A 22,671-nucleotide genomic window follows, 5' to 3' on the forward strand; every position below is an offset into this window, starting at 1 on the left:
GCCCACCCTGTATAACAAAAACCTGCTGACCAATTCCCGATAACTCAGAATTCACTCCAATGGAGTAATGGAAACTTTTACAGAATAGACTTTATTAATTACATCTGTTAACTCCCTTCCAAAACCTTTCTAGGTCTGGACTGGAGCCCATGTGAAGCAGATCTGCAAATTGTGACTTGAATCCAGGACATAAGGAGTCACTCCTCAAAAAAAAAAATAAAAAATATATATATATAATGTGTATATATAATGTATATGTGTGTTGAAGTAAGTACTTATGTGGAAGGCAGGGAGCCCTCTCTAAAATTTCTCTCGATTGTCCCTCTTCGATGAGCCCTATGTCCACTTCCCATTTTTCTTTACTTTGTATTAGATATTTTGATAGATTTATAGTTATCGGTAGAGTTGAGCGACTTTATTCGGATCGGGTTTCATGAAACAAAATTTGTTTCAGATGAAACTGGTCCGACTAGGGCACAAAAAGTTGGGGTTTCGCCCGAAACCCGACCCCAATGCAAGTCAATGGGAAATAAAAGTCGGCATTGAGCGGATGACATTCATCCACTCCATGCCGACTTTTATTCCTCATTGACTTGCATTCCTCATTGACTTGCATTGGGGTTGGGTTTTGGACGAAACTGACTTTTTTTTGCCCTAGTCGGACCAGGTTCATCTGAAACAAATTTTGTTTCATGAAACCCGATCCGACTAAAGTCGCTCAACTCTAGTTATCGGTGATCAATATGCATAGCTATGACTTCTGTTGAAATGACTATGCTGGAAATGTGTTGTATTATACTATTTAGGGGTAGTCCGCCTGTCTGATGAGCGTCTCATAGCTGCAAGAAGTTATAGAAGTCGATGTGAGCAAATTCAAATTCCTCCTGCGGCTAGAAGGACGGAACTTTTTTTTCCACCCATAAAGGCCCTCTAAGTGGTTTAGGGTAGGATGTCACAAGTTTTAGCTCCTAAAGATACCTCACCTTTTTCATCAAGCCGATTAAAGGGAATTTGTCACCCCATTTTTGCCCCATAAGCTGGGGCCACCGCCATCAGGGGCTTACCTTCAGCATTCTGTAATGCTGTAGATAAGCCCCTGATGAAACCTGAAAGATAAAAAAACGTTAGATTATACTCATGGGGGGGCCAGAGTCGGGTGCGGTGGGTGTCGCTGTCCGGTGCCTCCCATCTTCTAGCAACGATATCCTCCTCCTTGCTTCTCCTTCGGCTCCTGCGCACGCGTACTTTATCTGCCCTGTTGAGGGCAGAGTAAAGTACTGCAGTGTGCAGGCACCGGGGAAGGTCCGAGAGGTCCGGCACCTGCGCACTGCAGTTCTCTGCTCTGCCCTCAACAAGTCAGATAAAGTACGCGTGCGCAAGAGCCGAGGGAGAAGCAAGGAGGAGGACATCATCGTATGAAGATGGGAGGCGCCAGACGGGATGGCGACACCCATCGGACCGAACACCAGGGTGAGTATAATCTCTTTTTTTTTTTTTTTTTTTTTCTTCTCTTTCAGGTTACATCGGGGGCTTATCTACAGCATTACAGAATGCTGTAGATAAACCCCTGATGGCGGTGGCCGCAGCTGATAGGCCAAAAATGGGGTGACAGATCCCCTTTAAAATGCAATATTAATTGTGAAACCACAACTGTGGTTTCACAATTTAATTAACCCCTTCATGACATTTTTAAAACACCTTTAGTCCTAAAAGTGAACCGGACAGCCGATACCTGCTGCCCAATCCACGGGCAGCATGTATCAGGCACGGGGCTGTATGATCTCAGCCAAGGTATGTCTGACTCTGAAACGCTGAAGCGCTTCAGAAAAAAAAAAGTTGCCACGCTAAAGACCAGTTGGACAGGCGTGTCCCTGGCCTGTTTCTTATCACACTATCGAAGAAGTGTTCTTTACAACGTATGTTGTGTGGTTGAAAAAATTATGTTTGAAAAGATTTCCTCTTGTTTATGTTTTCCTATCTTGTTATAAGAACACATGATAAAAGGTCTTTTGTCTATGTTGCCGAATTTGGCTTAAATATCACGGTTTCTTTTCCAGATGTGAAGGGGCAGCTTCATGAAGACTACTGCATACTGCAGCATTCCAACAGGTAAAGCAGAAAAATTAAAAAGAAACATCAATAGGCTAAGTCAATGAAGGAATTTTAATTCCATATATTCCTGATGGTCACCTCCCAGCAACTCCCACTGATCATGATTACTGGAGTTCGGGCTATAGCCCCCGTCACACACAAGTTTTGTGACGCAATAGCGATCTCACCAGCGAGATCGCTGTGTGTGACACCAGCGACTGGCCCCCCTGCCAGTTATCGCTGATCGTCCTGGAATGGCCAGGACATTTTTTTGATCGCTGGTCTCCCACTGGCCAGCACGCATCCGCTGCGTGTGACAGGTGGGAGACCAGCGAGCAGGAGCTGGTAACTAAGGTAAACAGAGGGTTTCTAAGCGGCGTGCAGTGTTTAGAAACCCGATGTGTACCTTGGTTACCAGCTCCCTGCACCAGCGCGCTGGTAACTAAGGTACACAGTGGGTAACTAAGCGAGGTGCGTCGCTTGTTACCCGCGTGTTGCTTGTGCTGATCGCTGGTGAAGCTGCCTGTTTGGCAGCTCACCAGTGATCATGTAGCGACACACCAGCGATCCTGACATGGTCATATCGTTGTCGGGATCGCTGGTGCGTCGCCATGTGTGACGGGGCCCTAGCAGCTCATAAACTAAATCGGAGAATTCACACGTCTCCTCCCTCTTATCATTTGGTATCGAACAAGCGACTTGAATCCTTCACCTTTGCGATTTGCCTCAGTCCAGTCTTCAGATCCGGAATATGACATTTTTAAAGAGAGCCCATCAGCGGGATTTACCCATAGAAAATATTACTAGTACTCTATCAATTTCTTAATATAGTATTTAGTGATTCCTTCTGAGCCTCGCCATGTGTCCAAACAGTAGGTACAAGCACATAAAGGACAATGCTGTATTCTGAAGACCTTGTTTAATTAATTACAGGGTGCATGTTTTCTTATCTCTTTATAAAAATTATTCGTTTAGTTAAATGTTGATAATATTGTAACAATTTTCATTTTCACATAGTAAAGCAATCTTTGAGACCTCTATAAATTACACCACTAGGTGAATTTCTTAATAGGTATATATTCCAAAATGGAGTCACTTGGGGGGGGGGGGGGGGGGTTCTCTGGGGCTCTTCAAATGGGATACGGCAAATGGAAACCAATCAAGCAAAATGTTCACTTCAAGAGATTGAAAGTCTTGAGCTCAAACTGTAGAGGTTTCTCTATCGCTTCCACAGGAACCATGGGGGTGTGTGCTGCTGCCACTAGGGGGTTGACACTATGCTGTGAAAAAAAATGTTAACTCCGCCTCCGCAGTATACACCCCCCTGACCGGCTGTAGGACAATCAGTTTTTGCTTAGTGTCAGCAGGAGGTGGACAGGGGTCTCTCACCAGACCCATACCTACCTCAATGTGCGTCGTTCCCTTTTAGGTAACCATTGGAGGGATACAGAGTGGATCTGTCACTACTGTATACTCGCACAGGAGCTGAGTACGGCATGGACTGCCACCCTGTATCCTCATACAGGGGTTGGACAAAATAATGGAAACACCTGGAAACCTCAACTAAAGTTAATTTAGGGTATGTGCACACGCTGCGGATTCTGCTTCGGTTTCCATTATTCCTTATGGGAAATTCTGCTGCGGTTTCCATTATTCCTTATGGGAAATGGAAACCGCAGTGCAGATGCTGCAGAATTATCTGCGGTTTCTAAATCGCAGAAAGAATTGACATGTCAATTCTTTCTGCGGATTCTGCAGCGGTTTACCATCTCCTCCATTGTGGAGATGGTAAAACCGCAGGATAATCCGCAGATAAACCGCAGGTCTTTTGACCTGCGGTTATATCTGCGGATTTTGAAAATCAGCGCGGATCAATCCGCAGCAGATTCCGCAGCGTGTGCACACAGCCTTAATATGGTGTAGGTCCACCTTTTGCGGCGATTACAGCCTCAATTCTCCGAGGTATGGATTCATACAAGGTGTGAATTGTTTCCAAAGGAATTTTAGCCCATTCATCAGTTAAAACAACCTCCAGTTCTTTGACTGACGATGGCGGCAGAAATCGACATCTAACTTGAATCTCTAAAATCGACCATAAATGCTCAATAATGTTGAGGTCTGGGGATTGTGGGGGCCAGATGAAGATGCTCAACTTCATTAGAATGTTCCTTGTGCCATGCTTTAACGATTCTAGCTGTATGAATTGGTGCATTATCTTCCTGAAAGATGGCGTTCCCCTCCGGGAACAGTGCTTGAACCATAGGATGCACTTGGTCGCCCAAAATGCCTAAATAATCTCAGCTGTTAATTCTTCCATGAAGAGATATCATTGGCCCAGCGAATCTCCACAAAATAGCACCCCAGATCATCACAGAACCTCTGCCATGTTTTACGGTTGGGAGAAGGCAGTCTGGATAGGATGCTTCTTTCGGCTGTCTCCAAACGTACGCTCGGCCGGAGGTCGGAAATAGGGTAAATGATGATTCGTCTGAGAATATCACGTTTCCACTGCTCGAGGGACAAATTCTGGAGGTTTCTACACCACTTTAAATGCTTGGAAATATTTGTCATTGAGAGCAGCGGTTTTCTAATTGCAGCTCTTCCGTGGAATCCAGATTTGTGCAGCTCCCGACGAACAGTTTTCGTGGAAACTGGGTTCTGTAGGTGTTCATTGAGCTCAGCAGTGATTTTCGGAGCCGTGGTCTTGCAATCCTCTCTCACAATTCGCTTTAGAGTCCGACGGTCTCTCTCAGTCAACTTCGACTTTCGGCTGGATCTGTGCTTTGCTGCGTATGTTTTTCCTTTTCTTTCAAACGCAGTCATTACTTTGGAGACAGTACCTCTTGACACGCCAAGCATTTGGCCACTTTCTGTTACACTAGCGCCTGCCATACGAGCATCAACAATGTGGCCTCTTTGAAAATCTGAGAGGTCTGCTATTGGTATCAGGTTCTCTGGAAACCATCTGCAGAGACTTTGAAGACTTGGGCAAGAAAGTGAAAGAACTGGGAGCGCAGGTGGTCTTCTCTTCCATCCTCCCAGTGGATGGCCATGGAACAAGGAGGTGGAATAAGATTCTGCAGGTTAACAACTGGCTACGTCGATGGTGCCGTCAGCAAAGATTTGGATTTCTGGATCACGGAGTGAATTACTTATACGATGGACTACTTGCTAGAGTTGGGGTGCACCTTACGAAGACTGGAAAGCATGTATTTGGAAGTAGCCTTGCTACACTTGTAAGGAGAGCTTTAAACTAGAACAACATGGGAAGGGAAGCAACAGACCAGAAAAAGCCATACACCTGACAAATGCTATTGAGAACTCTGCTATTAGAAGTGGAAAGGAAGAACAAAGACAAAAGAATCTAATTAATAAAAATATTGGAGAAAGAGAAACCTATCACAAACTAAAATGTTTCTATACTAATGCACAAAGCATGGGCAACAAACAAGGAGAATTGGAACTACCAACACAGGAAAAGAAATATGATGTCATTGGAATCACTGAAACTTGGTGGGACAATACACATGATTGGAATACAAGACTAGAAGGATACAACTTATTTGCACGAAACAGACTTGATAAACGAGGAGGAGGTGTCACATTGTATGTTAGAAACGCGTATATCTGCACAGAGATTGAAGCTTCAGAGACTAGGAGTTCTGTGGAAACTGTTTGGGTAAGAATACAAGGACAGAACAATGGAAAGGACACCATTGTAGGCATTTACTACAGACCGCCTGTGCAAGCTGAAAATATGGATGAACTCTTTATGCATCAAATGGCCAAGCTCTCCAAAAAATATGACATAGTTGTCATGGGAGATTTCAACTATCCAGACATTTGTTGGGAATCTCTCTCAGGCAAAACTAACAGGTCAAGGAAATTCTTATCCTCTCTTAACGACAACTTTATCTTCCAAAAGGTAGGGGAGAAAACAAGGGGAACTGCTACCTTGGATCTAATCCTTATAAACAGGGAGGAAATGGTTGAGGAGGTAAAAGTGGCTGGGACCCTAGGAGGTAGCGACCATGCTATTTTAGAATTTTGGATAACTAGAGGCGGAAGACCTGTGAAGACTCAGACGTCAAGGTTAGATTTCAGAAAGGCAGATTTTAAGGGATTCAGAAAGAGAATTGGAGGGATCCAATGGCTGGATATCCTTAAAGACAAAAATGTCCAGGAAGGATGAGAAATCTTTGAAAAATGAAATTCTCAAAGCACAGTTGTTAACAATTCCGAAAAGAGGGAAGAATAGGAAGCATTTAAGGAAACCAGGATGGATGAACACAGAACTTAAGCACATGCTAAAAAGGAAGAAAAAAATGTTTATAAAATGGAAAGAGGGAGGCATATCTAAAGAAGAATATAATGCTGTCTGCAGAACCTGCAGGGCACAAATCAGATTAGCTAAAGCGGAAAATGAATTGAGGCTTGCAAGAGATGTCAAAAGCAATATTAAAGGATTTTGGGGATATGTCAAAAGTAAAAGAAAAGTCAAAGATGCTATAGGATTTTTACAGGATGAAAATGATGAAATGGTAAAACAGGATGTTGAGAAGGCTGAACTTTTAAATTCCTATTTTGCATCTGTTTTCTCTCAGAAAGGAAATGTAACATCAACTGTTCTTCACTGTCCTATTAAGGGAATAGAAGAATCCAGGATATCTATAAACAGAAAGATAGTGAGGAAACACTTAGCTAACCTAAATGAATTCAAGTCTCCAGGTCCAGATGAATTACACCCCAGAGTACTGAAGGAGATAGCACGAGAAATTTTTGAACCCCTCTCCATAATCTTTGAAAATTCGTGGAGAACAGGAGAAGTGCCAGAAATCTGGAGAAGAGCAAATGTTGTTCCTATCTTCAAAAAGGGGAAGAAGGTGGACCCAGGCAATTATAGGCCGGTGAGTCTGACTTCTATACCAGGAAAGATCTTTGAACAAATTATTAAACAACATGTATGTCAGTACCTGGATAAGAATGAAGTGATTAAACAGAGTCAGCATGGGTTTGTAACTAATAAGTCATGTCAGACCAACTTAATTTCCTTCTATGACGGAATCACTGAATGGGTGGATCAAGGAAATGCTGTAGATATAGTATATCTTGACTTCAGCAAAGCATTTGACAAAGTCTCTCATACAATCCTTATTGAAAAAATGACTATGGAATGGACAAGGCAACTGTTAGGTGGATTCATAACTGGCTTAGTGATCGGACCCAAAGAGTGGTCGTAAATGGCTGCACATCCAGTTGGAAGAATGTCTCAAGTGGGGTACCACAGGGCTCTGTCCTGGGCCCTGTATTGTTCAACATCTTTATCAACGATTTAGATGAAGGAATTGAGGGTAAACTGATTAAATTTGCTGATGACACAAAGCTAGGAGGGATAGCTAATACTAGAAAAGAGAGAGAGGGGATTCAAAAGATATAAATAAACTGGAGAAGTGGGCAGCAACTAACAGAATGGTTTTTAACAGGGAGAAATGCAAAGTACTACATCTGGGCAATAAAAAGGAAAAAAGCATATACAGAATGGGAGGAATAGGGATAAGTGACAGCACATGTGAAAAAGACTTGGGTATACTAATAGATCACAGACTGAATATCAGTCAACAGTGTGATGCAGCAGCAAAAAAGGCAAATGCAATTCTAGGATGTATTAACAGAAGCATACAGTCTAGATCACGTGAAGTCATTATTTCCCTCTACTCCTCTTTGGTCAGACCTCATCTAGAATATTGTGTCCAGTTTTGGGTACCACATTTTAAAAAAGACATCAACAAACTGGAGCAAGTTCAGAAAAGAGCGACCAGAATGGTGACCGGTCTGCCAACCCTGTCTTATGAGGAAAGGTTGCAGGATTTGGGAATGTTTAGTTTGCAAAAGAGAAGACTGAGAGGAGACTTAATAGCTGTCTACAAATATCTAAAGGGCTGTCACATTGTAGAAGGATCACCTTTATTCTCATTTGCACAAGGAAAGACTAGAAGCAATGGGATGAAACTGAATGGGAGGAGACACAGATTAGATATTAGAAAAAACTTTTTGACAGAGTGATCAATGAGTGGAACAGGCTGCCACGAATAGTGGTGAGTTCTCCTTCAATGGAAGTCTTCAAACAGAGGCTGGACAGACATCTGACTGGGATGATTTAGCGAATCCTGCTTTGAGCAGGGGGTTGGACCAGATGGCCCAGGATGTCCCTTCCAACTCTACGATTCTGTGATTCATCAATGTTCTTACAATTCTGCAAAACAAACAGTTAATTTACATACACATATCACATAACACAAATAATCAACTACAAAACATTACCATATGTCACGGTTTGCATGTTTATGCCATGTTCGAAGATTATGATGCCAAAACGTTAAGTGTTTCCATTATTTTGTCCAACCCATGTAGTTCCCACAGGCAGGACCTTAAACCCTAACACAGAAGCATGTTTAGGTGATCGGACCCAGTCATGACCTCCGTGTCCCACCACTCACCCACCAGAGCCTGATGGATTAGGGAGACGCCCTGCAGAAGAAGATTTGGGAGAGCAATCTTTTCTCTCAGGTAAAACTGCACTCTTTCACAGGGTGAGCAGAAAGCAAGGGGCTGCAGCATTTTGCCTTTTAATTGTTTTTTTTTTTTTTTTCCCCCTCTTTCGCTTATCACAATACAGGAAGAAGAAAGAAGATAATGGAGGGCTCCTGACAGGTTTACCTTTTCGGAGCAGGGGTAGTGGATCTAAACTCCAGCTCGATGCTCCTGTCCTGCATTTCGGCGCAGCGGCGCCATCTTGGTTTCCCCCTCTCCTTTTTCCCCGGGTCTGCTGTGTGGTTTTCCAATCCCCCAGCGGCAGGGGTGCGAAAAATCTAGCCCCCGGCTTCACGCCAGGTCCAGTGCGCGTTTTCCCCGGCAGCAGGTCCCGGGAGTTTCTCAGGCGAAGAACTTACGGGGTAGGCTCCGCCACCTAGCATCTTCTTCCGGAATCGGCGCCATCTTGGTACTCCAAGGGTCCCAGAGCCTGGTTCCGCTCACCGGCTTCCGGTGGGCATATAATGCTTCTGGACAGCGGCATCTACTGTCCACACCGGCTATCTCTCTCCAGGTCGGCGGTGGTTTTCTCTGAAGCGGATCCAGCTGGTCCTTCTGACGGCGTATCAGGGACACAGGACACTGGTACCATGAGTTGCTGCGCTACAGCTGTCACTCTCTCTACACCGCTCTTTACCCCCCTAACCGCCAGCATCTGTTAGTGGGACTGTCAGTATGGCCAAGGGAGAGCGGTCCCGTTCCTCCTCCTCTTCATCTGCTACCATGGTTAAATACTTTGTATGTACCTCATGTAATGGCAGGCTTCCTTCAGGTTAGTCCTCCCCTCTGTGCCTGGACTGTAGTAAACCCACTGTATCATCTACGCAGGAAAGCAGGAGCAGCCCCCCTTCCTTTCCTGCCAGAACCTTTGCATTATCTCAAGAGGCTGATGATGCTGCCTTGCCTGCTGCCCAGGGGTCATCTTTTGCTTCAGGGGACAGTGAGATTCCTTGCCCAGATTGGGCTTCCTCCTTGTCTAAATCCATGGCCGATCTTACCAAGGTGTCACCGACCTTGGTAACGGTACTCAACAAATTGCCACTTCAGACTCCAGTGGCTTCCAGCATGCCGAAGGAGTCCTTTTTTGGGTCTTCTAGAGGCCGTAAGAGGTTCAGACAGGAACACCTGCCCAGGTCCCCTTCTCGCTCCATCTCACCGTCAGAGGTTGTCTGGCAAGTCTGCCTCATCCCGATCCTCCTCCCCGGAATCATGCGGGGCGTTGTCAGAGACACCCTCAGAGGAGGGTTCGGAGTACGGGCCAGAGCATTCCCAGGACATCAAGGATGTGGTCCAGGGCCTCATTGCCGTGGTCAGTGAGACATTTAACATTCAGGACTCTGCATCGAAACCCGCTGTTCAGGCGTTTTCGTTTAGGCGGCAAAAGTCCCCCTCCAAAGTCTTTGCTTTCCACAGAGATTGTGAGGAAGTGTTGGCTAGGGAGAGGGAGAATCTGACTAGGCGGTTTCAGTGCGGAAGCCGTTTTGGGACCCTGTATCCCTTCCCTCCGGAACTCATCTCCAACTGGACAGCCTCCCTTTCGGTGGATCCACCAGTGTCGAGACTATCTACCAACACAGTCCTTCCACTCACCAGTGGGGCAGCCCTCAGGGATCCTAATGACAGGATGGTGGAATCCTTGGCAAAATCTGCCTTCGAGGCAGCAGCCGCTATATTATGTCCAGTCTTTGCCTCAGCTTGGGTGTCTAAATCGGTTACAAAATGGGCCAAACAACTTAGACAGGGCATTCTGGCCTGGGCACCACCGACAGAACTAGTGGATCTCGTGGACCAGATCTCACAAGCTGGAGGTATATGGTATCAGCAGCCTTGGACGCCACGTCTTGTGCAGCTCAAGCGTCCAGTAACATGATAGCTGTCCGGCGGGCTGTCTGGCTAAAAGCCTGGCAAGCTGATTTATCCTCAAAAAAAATCACTTACTGGTCTTTTTCAGGGATCCAACCTCTTTGGTCCAGTGTTGGACCAAATCATTAAAGACGCGACCGGGGGCACAAGCTCCCTTCTCCCTCAGTCCATGTGTCACCGATACCCCCTGAAACGAAAGGTCCCACCTTTTTCGTTCCGTTCGTCGTACTCCGACGACAGACACTTATGCCCAGGGCTCAGAGAGATCACAGGTGCCTAAGGATAAAAAGAAAATGTCTTTTCGAGTCGCTCCTTCATGGCGCTCCCGTAGCTCCCACAGCAAATCTTCCAGGACTGGGCCAGGCAGATCCTTTTCAGCCTGACGCTTACAAGGATTCCAGCTTTTTCCCAAGCTAGGAGGCCATCTTCTCTTCTTCAGGGATATTTGGCTGAGTTCGGTAGAAGACGCTTGGGTAAAAGAGGTGGTATCCATAGGATACAAAATAGACTTCAACTCGATTCCGCAAGACAGTTTTTTCGTATCCCGGCCACCAAGAGACGCTTCTCTTGCTCCGGGTTTTTTTGCAGCTATCTCCTCCCTCCTCAGCTCAGGAGTAATCATCCCCGTTCACAAGCAGGAGCGTTTCACAGGTTTTTACTTAAACCTGTTCGTGATACCAAAGAAGGATGGCTCAGTTCAGCCGATACTAGACCTCAAGAGGTTAAACAAGTGGGTTTGCCTACGTCGCTTCAGGATGGAGTCGATTCTCTCGGTGATTGCTTCTATGGAGGAACAGGAATTTTGGTGCTCCATAGACATTTGGGATGCCTACCTGCACGTTTCTATTTTTCCGGGACACCAGAAATTTCTGCGCTTTGCTATCCAGCAGGATCATTTTCTGTTTGTGGCCTTACCATTTGGTCTGGCAACAGCCCCCAGAGTATTTACAAAGATTTTGGCAGTACTGGCAGCCATTTTAAGGGTCAAGGGCATAGTGCTAGTCCCGTATATCGACGATATTCTTGTCAAGGCACCATCCTTCACTCAAGCTCAGGAACATATCCGTTGTCCTCAACACTCTGACCCGGTTTGGATGGCTTATCAACAAGGAAAAATCCTGCCTTGCACCAACACAGCGCCTAGAGTTCTTACGCATGCTATTCGACACCAGTCGGTCAAGGGTTTTTCTCCCCGAAGGGATAAGGACAACTATCCAGCAGGGATTTCTCTCTCTGTTAGAATCCCGACTCCTGTCTATCCGTTCGGCCATGAAGGTCCTGGGGAGGATGATAACTGCTTCAGAAGCAATCCCCTTTGCCCTGTTCCTGTTGGGGTCGGCGGAACGCACCAGATATAAAAAATAAAAGGTGCGTTCGCCGCCCGGGGTCCACCGTGCGATAGATGGTAAGACCGCTGCTGGACAATGGCAGATGCACCAGAAGGTGAAGTACTGCGCTCGGGTTAATGTCACCCGAACGCTAATAGCGGCTCTGTTCAGACACAGAGTCGCTTGACAGTAATAAATATAAAGACGCTGGCCCTGTTAGCTTCACAGGAAACTCTGCGGGTGGCGTTGCAGCCGCAACCGCCAAGGTATGTTGCTACCGCAGCGCGGCAATAACTAAAGCCGCTGGACGACGGCGCCGGAAGACCGAGCACCGTCGGACGTTAGTGTGCAGTGCAGAAGGCACAGTGGCGTGTAGCTTACCACAATCTGGAGCTGACTAACCAACACTCTGTCACCATTCATATTATCAGAGGGAAGGGGTTTCATAATAAGTCAGTCACCAGTCCATGCATCCATCACCATACACACACAGCATAATATGCTACACTAGCGCATGGCCGATCCGCCATGCGGGCTTTTTATAGCCATGTGCTTCCGGGACCTTCCAGTACCCTGGAAAGGACCAATCAGATCCGACGCAGGACCTGATCATGTGACCCCCTGCTCTCCAGTGAGAGGTCACCTTGCGGGCATGCCTAGTAGCACGGCAGGAGGACTTAGCCTCTGGAGCGGTTCCCTGCGGAACAGGTTGCGCTACCATTGCTTCACCAGAGGTGGCAGCAACATCCAGTCTGTCAGAGCAAGTCTGAGCTAGCACGCCTGGCTCACCGTGATTGCTGAGAAGCACCCGGAGCGGTCGGAGGAGAATGGGAGACTGCTGGATGTCTGGCTCTTGATTCCCGCTGTGCAGTGTCAGGAATCCGACGCCTAACATTACCCCCCCCTCCTAAGGCCCCCTCCCCTCTGCGCTTCACTGCGCTCAAAAGCCGCGATCAGGAGCGGTGCGTGGATGTTTTCCACCGGCTCCCAGGTCCGAGCCTCGGGCCCATGACCCTTCCAATCCACTAAATTAAAATTTTTTGTCACGGACAAACCTGCGCCCAACGATGGCATTAACCTCAAACTCGTCAGACAAGTCTGACGACCCGGCCGATGACTGAGAAAACCGGGCCATGTGAACTGGTTTGAGGAGGGACACATGAAACATGTCCGAAATGGCTATATGTGGAGGAAGAGCCAGGCGGTGCCGAGCTAATTTGCTCGAGGACCTTGAAAGGTGGAACTTAGGGGACTAGACCCGTAGTTTGATATTTCGGGTGGAGAGCCACACCATGTCGCCAGGGGAGAAGCTTGGAGCGGGTCGCCGAGGCGTGTCGGCGGACGCCCTCATCCTTTAGAAGCACGGATAGCATCCTGAGTGCGATCCCAAATGTCCCGGGCCTCCACTGCCCAGTCTGCCACCCTGGAGTCAGTGGAGGACACTGGCATTGGAACAGGGACGCATGGATGTTGACCATAGTTTAGGAGGAAGGACGTCTGATCAGTGGAATCAGCCACTGCATTGTTTAGGGCAAATTCAGCCCAAGGTAGCAAGGATGCCCAGTCATCCTGCCTGGCAGAGACAAAATGCCGCAGGTAGGTAACCAAGGTCTGATTGGCTCTCTCGACCAAGCCGTTCGTCTCGGGATGGTAAGCGGAGGACAGATTTAGCTTGATGCTGAGTAGGCTGCAGAGCTTCCTTCTAAACCGAGACCCAATTTGGGGACCTCGGTCACTCACGATTTTGTCCGGCATGCCATGTAAACGGAACACGTGCTTTATGAACAAAGTGGCAAGACCACGGGCGGAAGGCAGCCGTGCGAGTGGCACCAGATGCACCATTTTGGAAAAATGGTCGGTGACCCCCCAGATGACCGTACTGCCACCAAACTTGGGCAGGCCTACTATGAAATCCATGCCAACCATCTCCCACGGTCTATCTGCCACTGGCAAGGGATATAACAGCCCCACCGCCCTGTGTCTAGAGGGTCTGTTCCGAGCACATGAAATGCATGCTTGCATGTATTCCTTAACGTCTCGAGCCATATGAGGCCACCAATATGACCTAGCCAGGAATTCGGTTGTCCGTTTATTGCCAAAATGACCACCTACCCTGGAGGCGTGTGCCCAGGCGAGGACCTCCGGCCGTAGCTGAGGAGGCACCAAGGTCTTGCCCGGTGGCACTGACTCGAGTGAAATTGGAGCCACGGTTGTAAAACTCTCCTGCGGGAGAATAAGCCAAGGCTCAGCCTTTCCCTCTTCCGCCGAAACCACCGAGCGTGAAAGAGCATCCGCACGGACGTTCTTCTCTCCGGAGAGATAATGCAGGGTGAAGCGGAAGCGGGAAAAGAAAAGCGACCATCTAGCCTGACAGGAGTTCAGGCGCTGGGCCGTTTGCAAATAGACCAGATTCTTATGGTCCGTGTATACCTGGAAGGGAAAACCGAGCACCCTCCAGGAGATGTCTCCACTCGGAAAAGGCCAACTTCATTGCCAGCAGCTCCCTGTCACCGATGGAGTAATTCTTCTCCGCCGGTGAGAAGGTCTTTGAGAAAAAGAAGCATGGATGCTTCCGACCTTGAGCATCCTTCTGGAAGAGGACTGCTCCTGCACTGATGGAAGAGGCATCTACCTCCAGAATAAATGGCTTGTTCACATCGGGACGATGTAAGATGGGAGCACCAGCAAAGTGGGATTTGATAGACAAGAAGGCCTTGGAGACCTGTTCTGACCAATCATTAGGGTTAGCTCCTTTCTTGGTGAGAGCAACCAAAGGAGCCACCAATGTGGAGAAGTGCGGTATAAACTGGCGGTAATAATTTACGAACCCTAAGAAGCGCTGCACCGCTTCGAGTGAATGGGGTTCTTGCCAGTCCATCACCACTTGTAGTTTGGCCGGATCCTTAGCCAATCCCTGGGCCGAGATGATATAGCCCAGGAACGGCAAGGACTCCTGCTCAAACTGGCACTTCTCCAGCTTGGTGTATAGAGTTCGCCCGTAAACGGTCAAAGACCCTGCATACGTCTCTCCGGTGAGTGGTCAAATCTGGCGAGAAGATGAGTATATCATCCAGATAGACCACCACCGAAGTAGACAGCATATCGCGGAAGATGTCGTTGACGAAGTCTTGGAAGACAGCTGGCGCATTACACAGGCCAAAGGGCATGACCAGATATTCATAGTGGCCATCCCTGGTATTAAAGGCTGTCTTCCACTCGTCTCCCTCGCGAATGCGGATCAGGTTGTATGCCCCCCGTACATCTAGTTTTGTAAAGATCCGGGCCCCTCGCAACCTGTCAAACAGTTCTGAGATCAGAGGAAGAGGGTATTTGTTCTTCACTGTTATGGCATTGAGACCTCTGTAATCAATGCAGGGATGTAACTCTCCACTCTTTTTCTGAACGAAAAAGAATCCTGCACCAGCCGACGACACCGACTTCCTGATAAAACCTCTAGCCAGGTTCTCCCGAATATATTGTGACATAGCTTCAGTTTCGGGGAGTGATAGTGGATACACACAACCCCTGGGAGGTTCTGTGCCTGGCATGAGATCTATCGGGCAATCATATGGGCGGTGTGGCGGGAGCGTCTCCGCAGATTTTTTGGAGAAGACGTCCGCGTACTGATGGTAGGGTTTAGGAAGTGCGGAGCGATCCGCAGGCACTTCAGTGAAAGCCACCTGAAGACTGCCCTTCAGACACTTTCCCTCACAATTTTTGCTCCAGGCCAGTATTTTCCCTGATGCCCACTCAATATGAGGAGAGTGGCAACGGAGCCAGGGAAGACCAAGTAGCACCTGGTCAATACCGTCAGGCAAAATGAGCAGGGACAAGATCTCCCGATGGGATGGAGAGCTAGAAAGCCCCAGTGGGACTGTCTGATGGGTTACCTGGGTAGGCAAATGCGCCCCATTAACCACCATGATGGTCAGTGGTTGAGGCAGCAACACCTGAGGGATAGCGTGTTTCTGGGCGAAGGTTGAGGACATAAAATTCCCTTCGGCCCCGGAATCCACGATAACCTCTGCCTCCCAGGTGAGGGGACCACTGTCTAAGGTACCCCGGAATACCGGTTTGGGTGAGAAGGGTTTTATGCTGGAGTGACCACCTCCTATGACCACAGGACGTGGGCGTTTTTTCGCCTGCAAAGGACATGTGCTGGCCTAGTGCCCAACTTGTCGACAGTGGTAGCAACGTACATAAGTACGCACCGGTGGTGGCTTGGAGTCGGTGCGGGACACCTCCATAGGTTCAGAGGGTACGTGCTCCTGTGCTGGGTATCTCAGCGTCTCGGTGAAGGCGGGAGACAAATTAACCCTTCGTCTGGATTGTGCACGTTCCAGCCCGCGCTCCGTAAACCGGAGGTCAATGCGGGTGGAGACTGCAATCAATTCCTCCAGACTTGTGGGAACTTCCCTAGTAGCTAGAGCATCCTTTACATGCTCAGCCAACCCTCTCCAAAACACCGGGACCAATGCCTTGTCCGGCCGCTCTAATTCGGAAGCCAATGTCCAGAACCGGACGGCGTAATGGCTGACCGAGAGTGACCCCTGTGTTAAGGACAGAAGTTGGAGAGAGATGTCGTGTGTCATCTGTGGTCCCAAAAAGACCTGCTTCAGGGCCACGAGGAACTGAGCGGCACCTTGAACCACAGGATCATCACGTTCCCACAACGGTGTAGCCCACTGTAATGCTCTGCCAGACAATAAAGAAATGATAAATCCCACCTTAGCCCGCTCTGTAGGGAACCGTGCAGCCAGTAACTCGAGCTGAATTGAGCACTGGCTGATAAATCCCCTACAGGTGGCACTGTCACCCGAGAACTTGTCGGGGAGCGGGAGGCGAGAGATTGTCAGCGTGGGCAATAGTGTGGGCACACGTGAGACAGCCTCAGCAACTGTCTGAGCAACAGTTAGCGCGGTATTCGCAGCTGAGTTGGCGCTCTCAATAGCCGCCAACCTGCTCTCCAGCTGCCGAATATAGCGCTGTAACTGCTGCACGTCCGCCATTACCAGCCAGACGCTAGTGTAATGTTAGGGTCGGAGGAACGCACCAGATATAAAAAATAGAAGGTGTGTTTGCCGCCCGGGGTCCCCCGTGCGGTAGATGGTAATACCGCTGCTGGACAATGGCAGATGCACCAGAAGGTGAAGTACTGTGCTCGGGTCAACGTCATCCGAACGCTAAGAGCGGCTCTGTTCAGACACAGAGTCGCTTGGCAGTAATAAATATAAAGATGCTGGCCTTGTTGGCCTCACAGGAAGCTCAGCGGGTGGCGTTGCAACCGCCAAGGGACGCTGCTACCGCAGCGCGGCAATAACTAAAGCCGCTGGACGACGGCGCCGGAAGACCGAGCACCGTCGGACGCTAGTGTGCAGTGCAGGAGGCACAGTGGCGTGTAGCTTGCCACAATCTGGAGCTGACTAACCAACACTCTGTCACCATTCATAATTATCAGAGGGAAGGGGTTTCATAATAAGTCAGTCACCAATCCATGCATCCATCACCATACACACACAGCATAATATTCTACACTAGCGCATGGCCGAGCCGCCATGCGGGCTTTTCATAGCCATGCGCTTCCGGGACCTTCCAGTACCCTGGAAAGGACCAATCAGATCCGACGCAGGACCTGATCATGTGACCCCTGCTCTCCAGTGAGAGGTCACCTTGCGGGCATGCCTAGTAGCATGGCACGAGGACTTAGCCTCTGGAGCGGTTCCCTGCAGAACAGGTTGCGCTACCATTGCTGCACCAGAGGTGGCAGCAACACCCAGGCTGTCAGAGCAAGTCTGAGCAGCACCCGGAGCGGTCGGAGGAGAATGGGAGACCGCTGGATGTCTGGCTCTGGATTCCCACTGTGCAGTGTCAGGAATCCGACGCCTAACAGTTCCACTCCAGAACACTTCAGAGAGACATTCTCCTTCAGTGGGACAAGTCCATCCCTTTTCTGGATCGCCTTTTTGCCCTTCTATCCAGGCCAGACAGTCCCTCAGGTGGTGGCTTACCCCCCCTCTTGTTCATCTGGGTCGGCCTTTCCTTCCCATCCACTGGCAGGTGATAACCACGGATGCCAGCTTCCTAGGATGGGGGGCGGTATTCCGTCAGTTGACGGTTCAGGAACGTTGGTCAACTCAAGAATCCTTGCTGTCGATCAATATTCTCGAATTAAGGGCCTTCCTTCAATCCCTCCTTCATTGGGAAGGACTCCTCAAAGGCCAGCTGGTCCGGATTCAAACGGACAATGTCACAGCAGTGGCATATATCAACCACCAGGGGGGACCCGGAGCTCTCGGGTGATGGCCGAGGTATCCAAAATCTTCAGCTCTGCAGAAGCATTGATTCCGGCAATATCGGCAGTTCACATCCCCATCGTAGACAACAGGGCCGCCGACTTTCTCAGCTGGGAAGGGCTCACGACAGGGAATGGTCCCTACATCAGGAGGTATTTAGTCAGATCTGTCTTCAATGGGGGACCCCAGATGTGGACCTTCTGGCGTCTCAGCAGAACAGAAAGGACCAACAGTTTGCCTCCAGGTCCCACAATCCTCTTGCAGTAGGGGTCGACGCTCTGGCCATTCCATGGTCACAGTTCAGGCTCCCTTACCTGTTCCCTCCCCTTCCTCTCCTTCCCAGGTTGGTGAAGATCAAGGCGAAAGAGGTGCCGGTTATACTGATCGCTCCGTATTGGCCCAGGAAGGCCTGGTTCACAGAAGTAATCAATCTCCTCGCAGAAACTCCCTGACAGACCAGAACTTTTGGTTCAAGGACATTCTACCACCCGAATTCTCGGTTGCTCAATTTGACGGCATGGCCGTTGAAACTATGATACTGAGAGCGGCCAGGTTTTTGGACCGGGTGATTAGCACAATGGTCCAGGCAAGGAAGCCTTCTTCCTCCAGGGTCTATCATCGAACCTGGAAGGCGTACTTTAGCCGGTGTGAATATAATCACATCACACCTATGTCCTGTTACTTACCATAGGTCCTAGCCTTCCTTCAGGCAGGGTTAGATGCTGGTCTTGCCCTGAGTTCCTTAAAGTGCCAAGTATCAGCACTCTATTCTTTTTCAGAAGAATTTAGCTTCCCGTCCGCAGGTTAAAACCTTTCTTCAGAGGGTGGCACAGCCCCTCCGTACAGGTCTCCAGTGGTCCCGTGGGATCTTAATCTGGTCCTGGGAGCTTTGAACCTCTCTGGGAGGTTTCCATGTCCTCCTTGTCCTGGACGTGTTTTTTCTTGTAGCCATTACCTCTATTAGACGTGTCTCAGAGCTTGGGGTCCTTTCGTGTCGCCCTCCCTTTTTGATTCTTCACCAAGATAAGGTTGTTTTGCGGCCTCCCCTTCCTTCTTTCCCAAGGTCGTGTCTGCCTTTCACCTGAATAAGGATATAATCCTTCCTAGTTCTGTCCCAATCCAACTCGTCCTCTGGAGCGCTCTTTGAATAAGGGTGGTTTCACATTTGAGTTTAAGGCCGCCGCTAAGCCCCACCCCCTGCCGTTCCTCCACCAGTAGCTCCGCCTACGGGCGCATGACGCTGCATGCGTCATGCGTCCCCTATCTTTAGCACTGGGGACGCAGGCCGTGCGCAGGTATGCGTTTGGCGGCGCACGCGTCCGTTTGACGCTGCGCCGAGCGCACCAAATTGCAACCTGTTGCGTTTGGCGCTGGTCGGCGTAGCGTCAAAAGGACGCATATGCCGCCAAGCGCATACCTGCTCACGGCCTGCGTCCCCAGTGCTAAAGATAGGGGACGCATGCAGCGTCATTAGCCCATAGGCGGAGCTACTGGCGGAGGCACTGCAGGGGGCGGGGCTTAGCGGCGGCCGTGCGCAGGCCGCCGCTGCTGCCTTAAACACAAATGTGAAACTAGCCTAAGCTAGACCTGGTCAGGGTCTATCTGGCTAGGACTGCTCCCTTCAGGAAGACAGACTCGCTTTTTGTCATTCCAAGTGGTGCGAGAAGACAATCGTCCGCTGGATCAGAATGGCAATTCAGGAGGCCTACCGGGTTAAGAACAGGGTGCCGCCTTCTGGGGTTAAGACTCACTTTACCTGGGCAGTGAGCACCTCCTGTTCATACCTTTTCAAGGTTTTATAAGGTCCATACCTACGCTTCTGCTGACGCCAGCCTAGGCAGAAGAATTTTGCAGGTGGCAGTGGCGAGTTCTCCAACCTGAATGAAGTTCCGGTTTTCTCCCGCCCCAGGAACTGCTTTAGGGCGTCCCATGGTTCCTGTGTCCCCCAATGAAGTGATTGAGAAAACAGGACTTTTGGTTGCTTACCGTTAAATCTGTTTCTCGGAGCCTTCATTGGTGGACAGAGCTCCCTCCCATGTTTATATTATTTATGATTATTTGAGTGGCTTGTTATGCCAATATGATGAATTCTTCTACTGCTTTCTCACTAACTGATTGTCCTACAGCCGGTCGAGGGGGGTGTGTATACTGCGGAGGCGTAGTTAACATTTTTTTCACGGCATAGTGTCAACCTCCTAGTGGCAGCAGCACGCACCCATGGTTCCTGTGTCCCCCAATGAAGGCTCAGAGAAACAGATTTTACGATAAGTAACCAAAAATCCTGTTTTGCCGTATTGGGCAGAAATAGGATAAGAAATTGTGTGAGTGTGGGGGGTTTCATTGGTAAGAATGTGAATGAGGATCTGGTTTAGGGTAAGACGCAAATTAACCACTTGCCTCCAAAGCCAGGATTTTTTTTAAACCATGGGTGATGTCTACTGCCACCAGGAAGCTGACACTTTAGACAACACCTGATCACTTCCCAGGGTGATTCTGACCCACCAACAGAGACCTTACAACATGGCTAATTCTGTAATCCAGATGCTACTCTGACCAACTCCCAGAGTGACTCAGACCCACCAGCAGAGACCTGTCTAAATGGTGCATCACACAACTGATTCATATGCACCCTGACCATTTTCCACAGTGAGTCAGAATCATCAGCAGAGGTCTTTCTAAACAACGCATTTCAAGCGAGTGAGAAAGGACTGTACTCTGAACACTCCTCACATTGAGTCAGACCAATGATCAGATTTCTCTCAATAGGGCATATCACGCATGTGGACCATTTCCCTCAGTAGATCAGAATATTTAGCAAAGCCCTCTCAATAGGGCGTCTCTGACCATTTTCCTCAGTGAGGCAGACATATAGGCTTCAGTATGGTAGATCGAGCTAGAAGACTAGACTGTTTACTTCCCAGATGAGCAATCAAGCAGAGTGCATTACTCAGTATGATGTATCTCGTAAGCGCCCCTAACTGTACTATATTCACTTCCCTGGAGGAGGACTTGAACTAGTAGACAGAGTGCTCTCAACATATGACATAACTTACTAAGTGAGCCTTACCGTAGTTGGACAACCACCCAGAAGAGTCAGACCTTCAAGTAGAGACCTGTCAGTATGACATAACGTCACAATCAAACCACATAATATTCTGACTTTCCCTAAGTGAATCAGACCATCAATCGGTTTTCTTTGTGTTATGTATAGTGAATCGCGTGTTACACTGACCATTTTCCAAATTAAGTCAAACCTACAAGCATTCGACACTGTGGATCATCAGCTCCTCATTATGCTACGTTCCATTGGCCTCAAGGACACCGTTCTCTCCTGGCTCTCCTCCTATCTCTCTGACCGCTCCTTTACTGTATCTTTTGCCGGTTCCTCCTCCTCTCACCTTCCCCTTACTGTTGGGGTTCCTCTAGGATCGGTTCTAGGCCCCCTCCTCTTCTTGTACACTGCCCCTATTGGTCAAACAATCAGTAGATTTGGTTTCCAGTACCATCTCTATGCTGATGACACCCAATTATACGCTGCTTCTCCTGACATCACGCCAGCCTTTCTAGAACTATATCTGAAACTGAACCTGTCAAAGACTGAACTCCTTGTGTTTCCTCCCTCTACTAATGTACCTATATCTGACATTGCCATTTCTGTGTGTGGTTCCACTATTACTCCCCAGCAACATGCCCGCTGTCTTGGGGGTCATACTTAACTCCGAGCTTCCTTTGCCCCCCACATTCGATCACTTGCTCGCTCTTGTCATCTGCACCTGAAAAACATTTCTAGAATTCGACCTTTTCTTACTTTTGACTCTGCAAAAACTCTTACTGTTTCTCTTATTCATTCTCGTCTTGACTATTGTAACTCTTCAAATCGGTCTCCCTCTTACCAAACTCTCCCCTCTTCAATCTGTCTTGAATGCTGCAGCCAGGATCATATTCCTCACCAATCGTTACACCGATGCCTCTACCGTGTGCCAGTCATTACATTGGCTACCCATCCACTCCAGAATTCAGTATAAACTTATTACCCTCACCCACAAAGCCCTCCATGGCTCAGCACTACCCTACATCTCCTCCCTTGTTTCAGTATACCACCCTACCCCCGCCCTCCGTTCTGCTGATGACCTGAGGTTAGCATCCTCAATAATCAGAACCTCCCACTCCCGTCTCCAAGACTTTACACGTGCTGCGCCAATTCTTTGGAATGCACTTTCCAGGTCAATACGATTAGTCCCCAATCCCCACAATTTTAAGCGTGCCCTGAAAACGCATTTATTCAGACTGGCCTATCGCCTCAACACATTAACCTATTCTATCCCTGTGTGGCACAGCCAAAAGATTTACCATAACCAGGTTCCCCGCATCATGTTCCCACATGCTTTATGCATCCATTAGCCGTCTGTGTCTGTACTGTTACACATTTTAACATTATGGCTGGTCCATACAATCAGGACAACTGTTACCACTCACCTTTCGTGTCTACCTCTTTCCTTAGATTG

General features: G+C 48.6%; 1 protein-coding gene across 2 annotated transcripts in view; it reads left to right on the plus strand.

The window, feature by feature from the left end:
* Window positions 1-22,671, plus strand: part of ABITRAM (actin binding transcription modulator) — a 94,662-nt gene that overhangs the window by 51,346 nt on the left and 20,645 nt on the right. The window contains exon 3 of one of the 2 annotated variants that reach the window (XM_073587853.1): window positions 2,058-2,109. The exons of the other annotated variant lie outside the window; for it this stretch is intronic. Within the exon in view, the coding sequence (XP_073443954.1) occupies window positions 2,058-2,109 (52 nt within the window). The remainder of the gene's footprint in view (window positions 1-2,057; window positions 2,110-22,671) is intronic. 2 annotated transcript variants of the gene reach the window in all.

Source organism: Dendrobates tinctorius, unplaced genomic scaffold, assembly GCF_039654945.1.
Source record: "Dendrobates tinctorius isolate UK_male_01 unplaced genomic scaffold, ASM3965494v1 ptg000102l, whole genome shotgun sequence".
In the NCBI taxonomy this organism is placed as follows: Eukaryota; Metazoa; Chordata; class Amphibia; order Anura; family Dendrobatidae; genus Dendrobates; species Dendrobates tinctorius.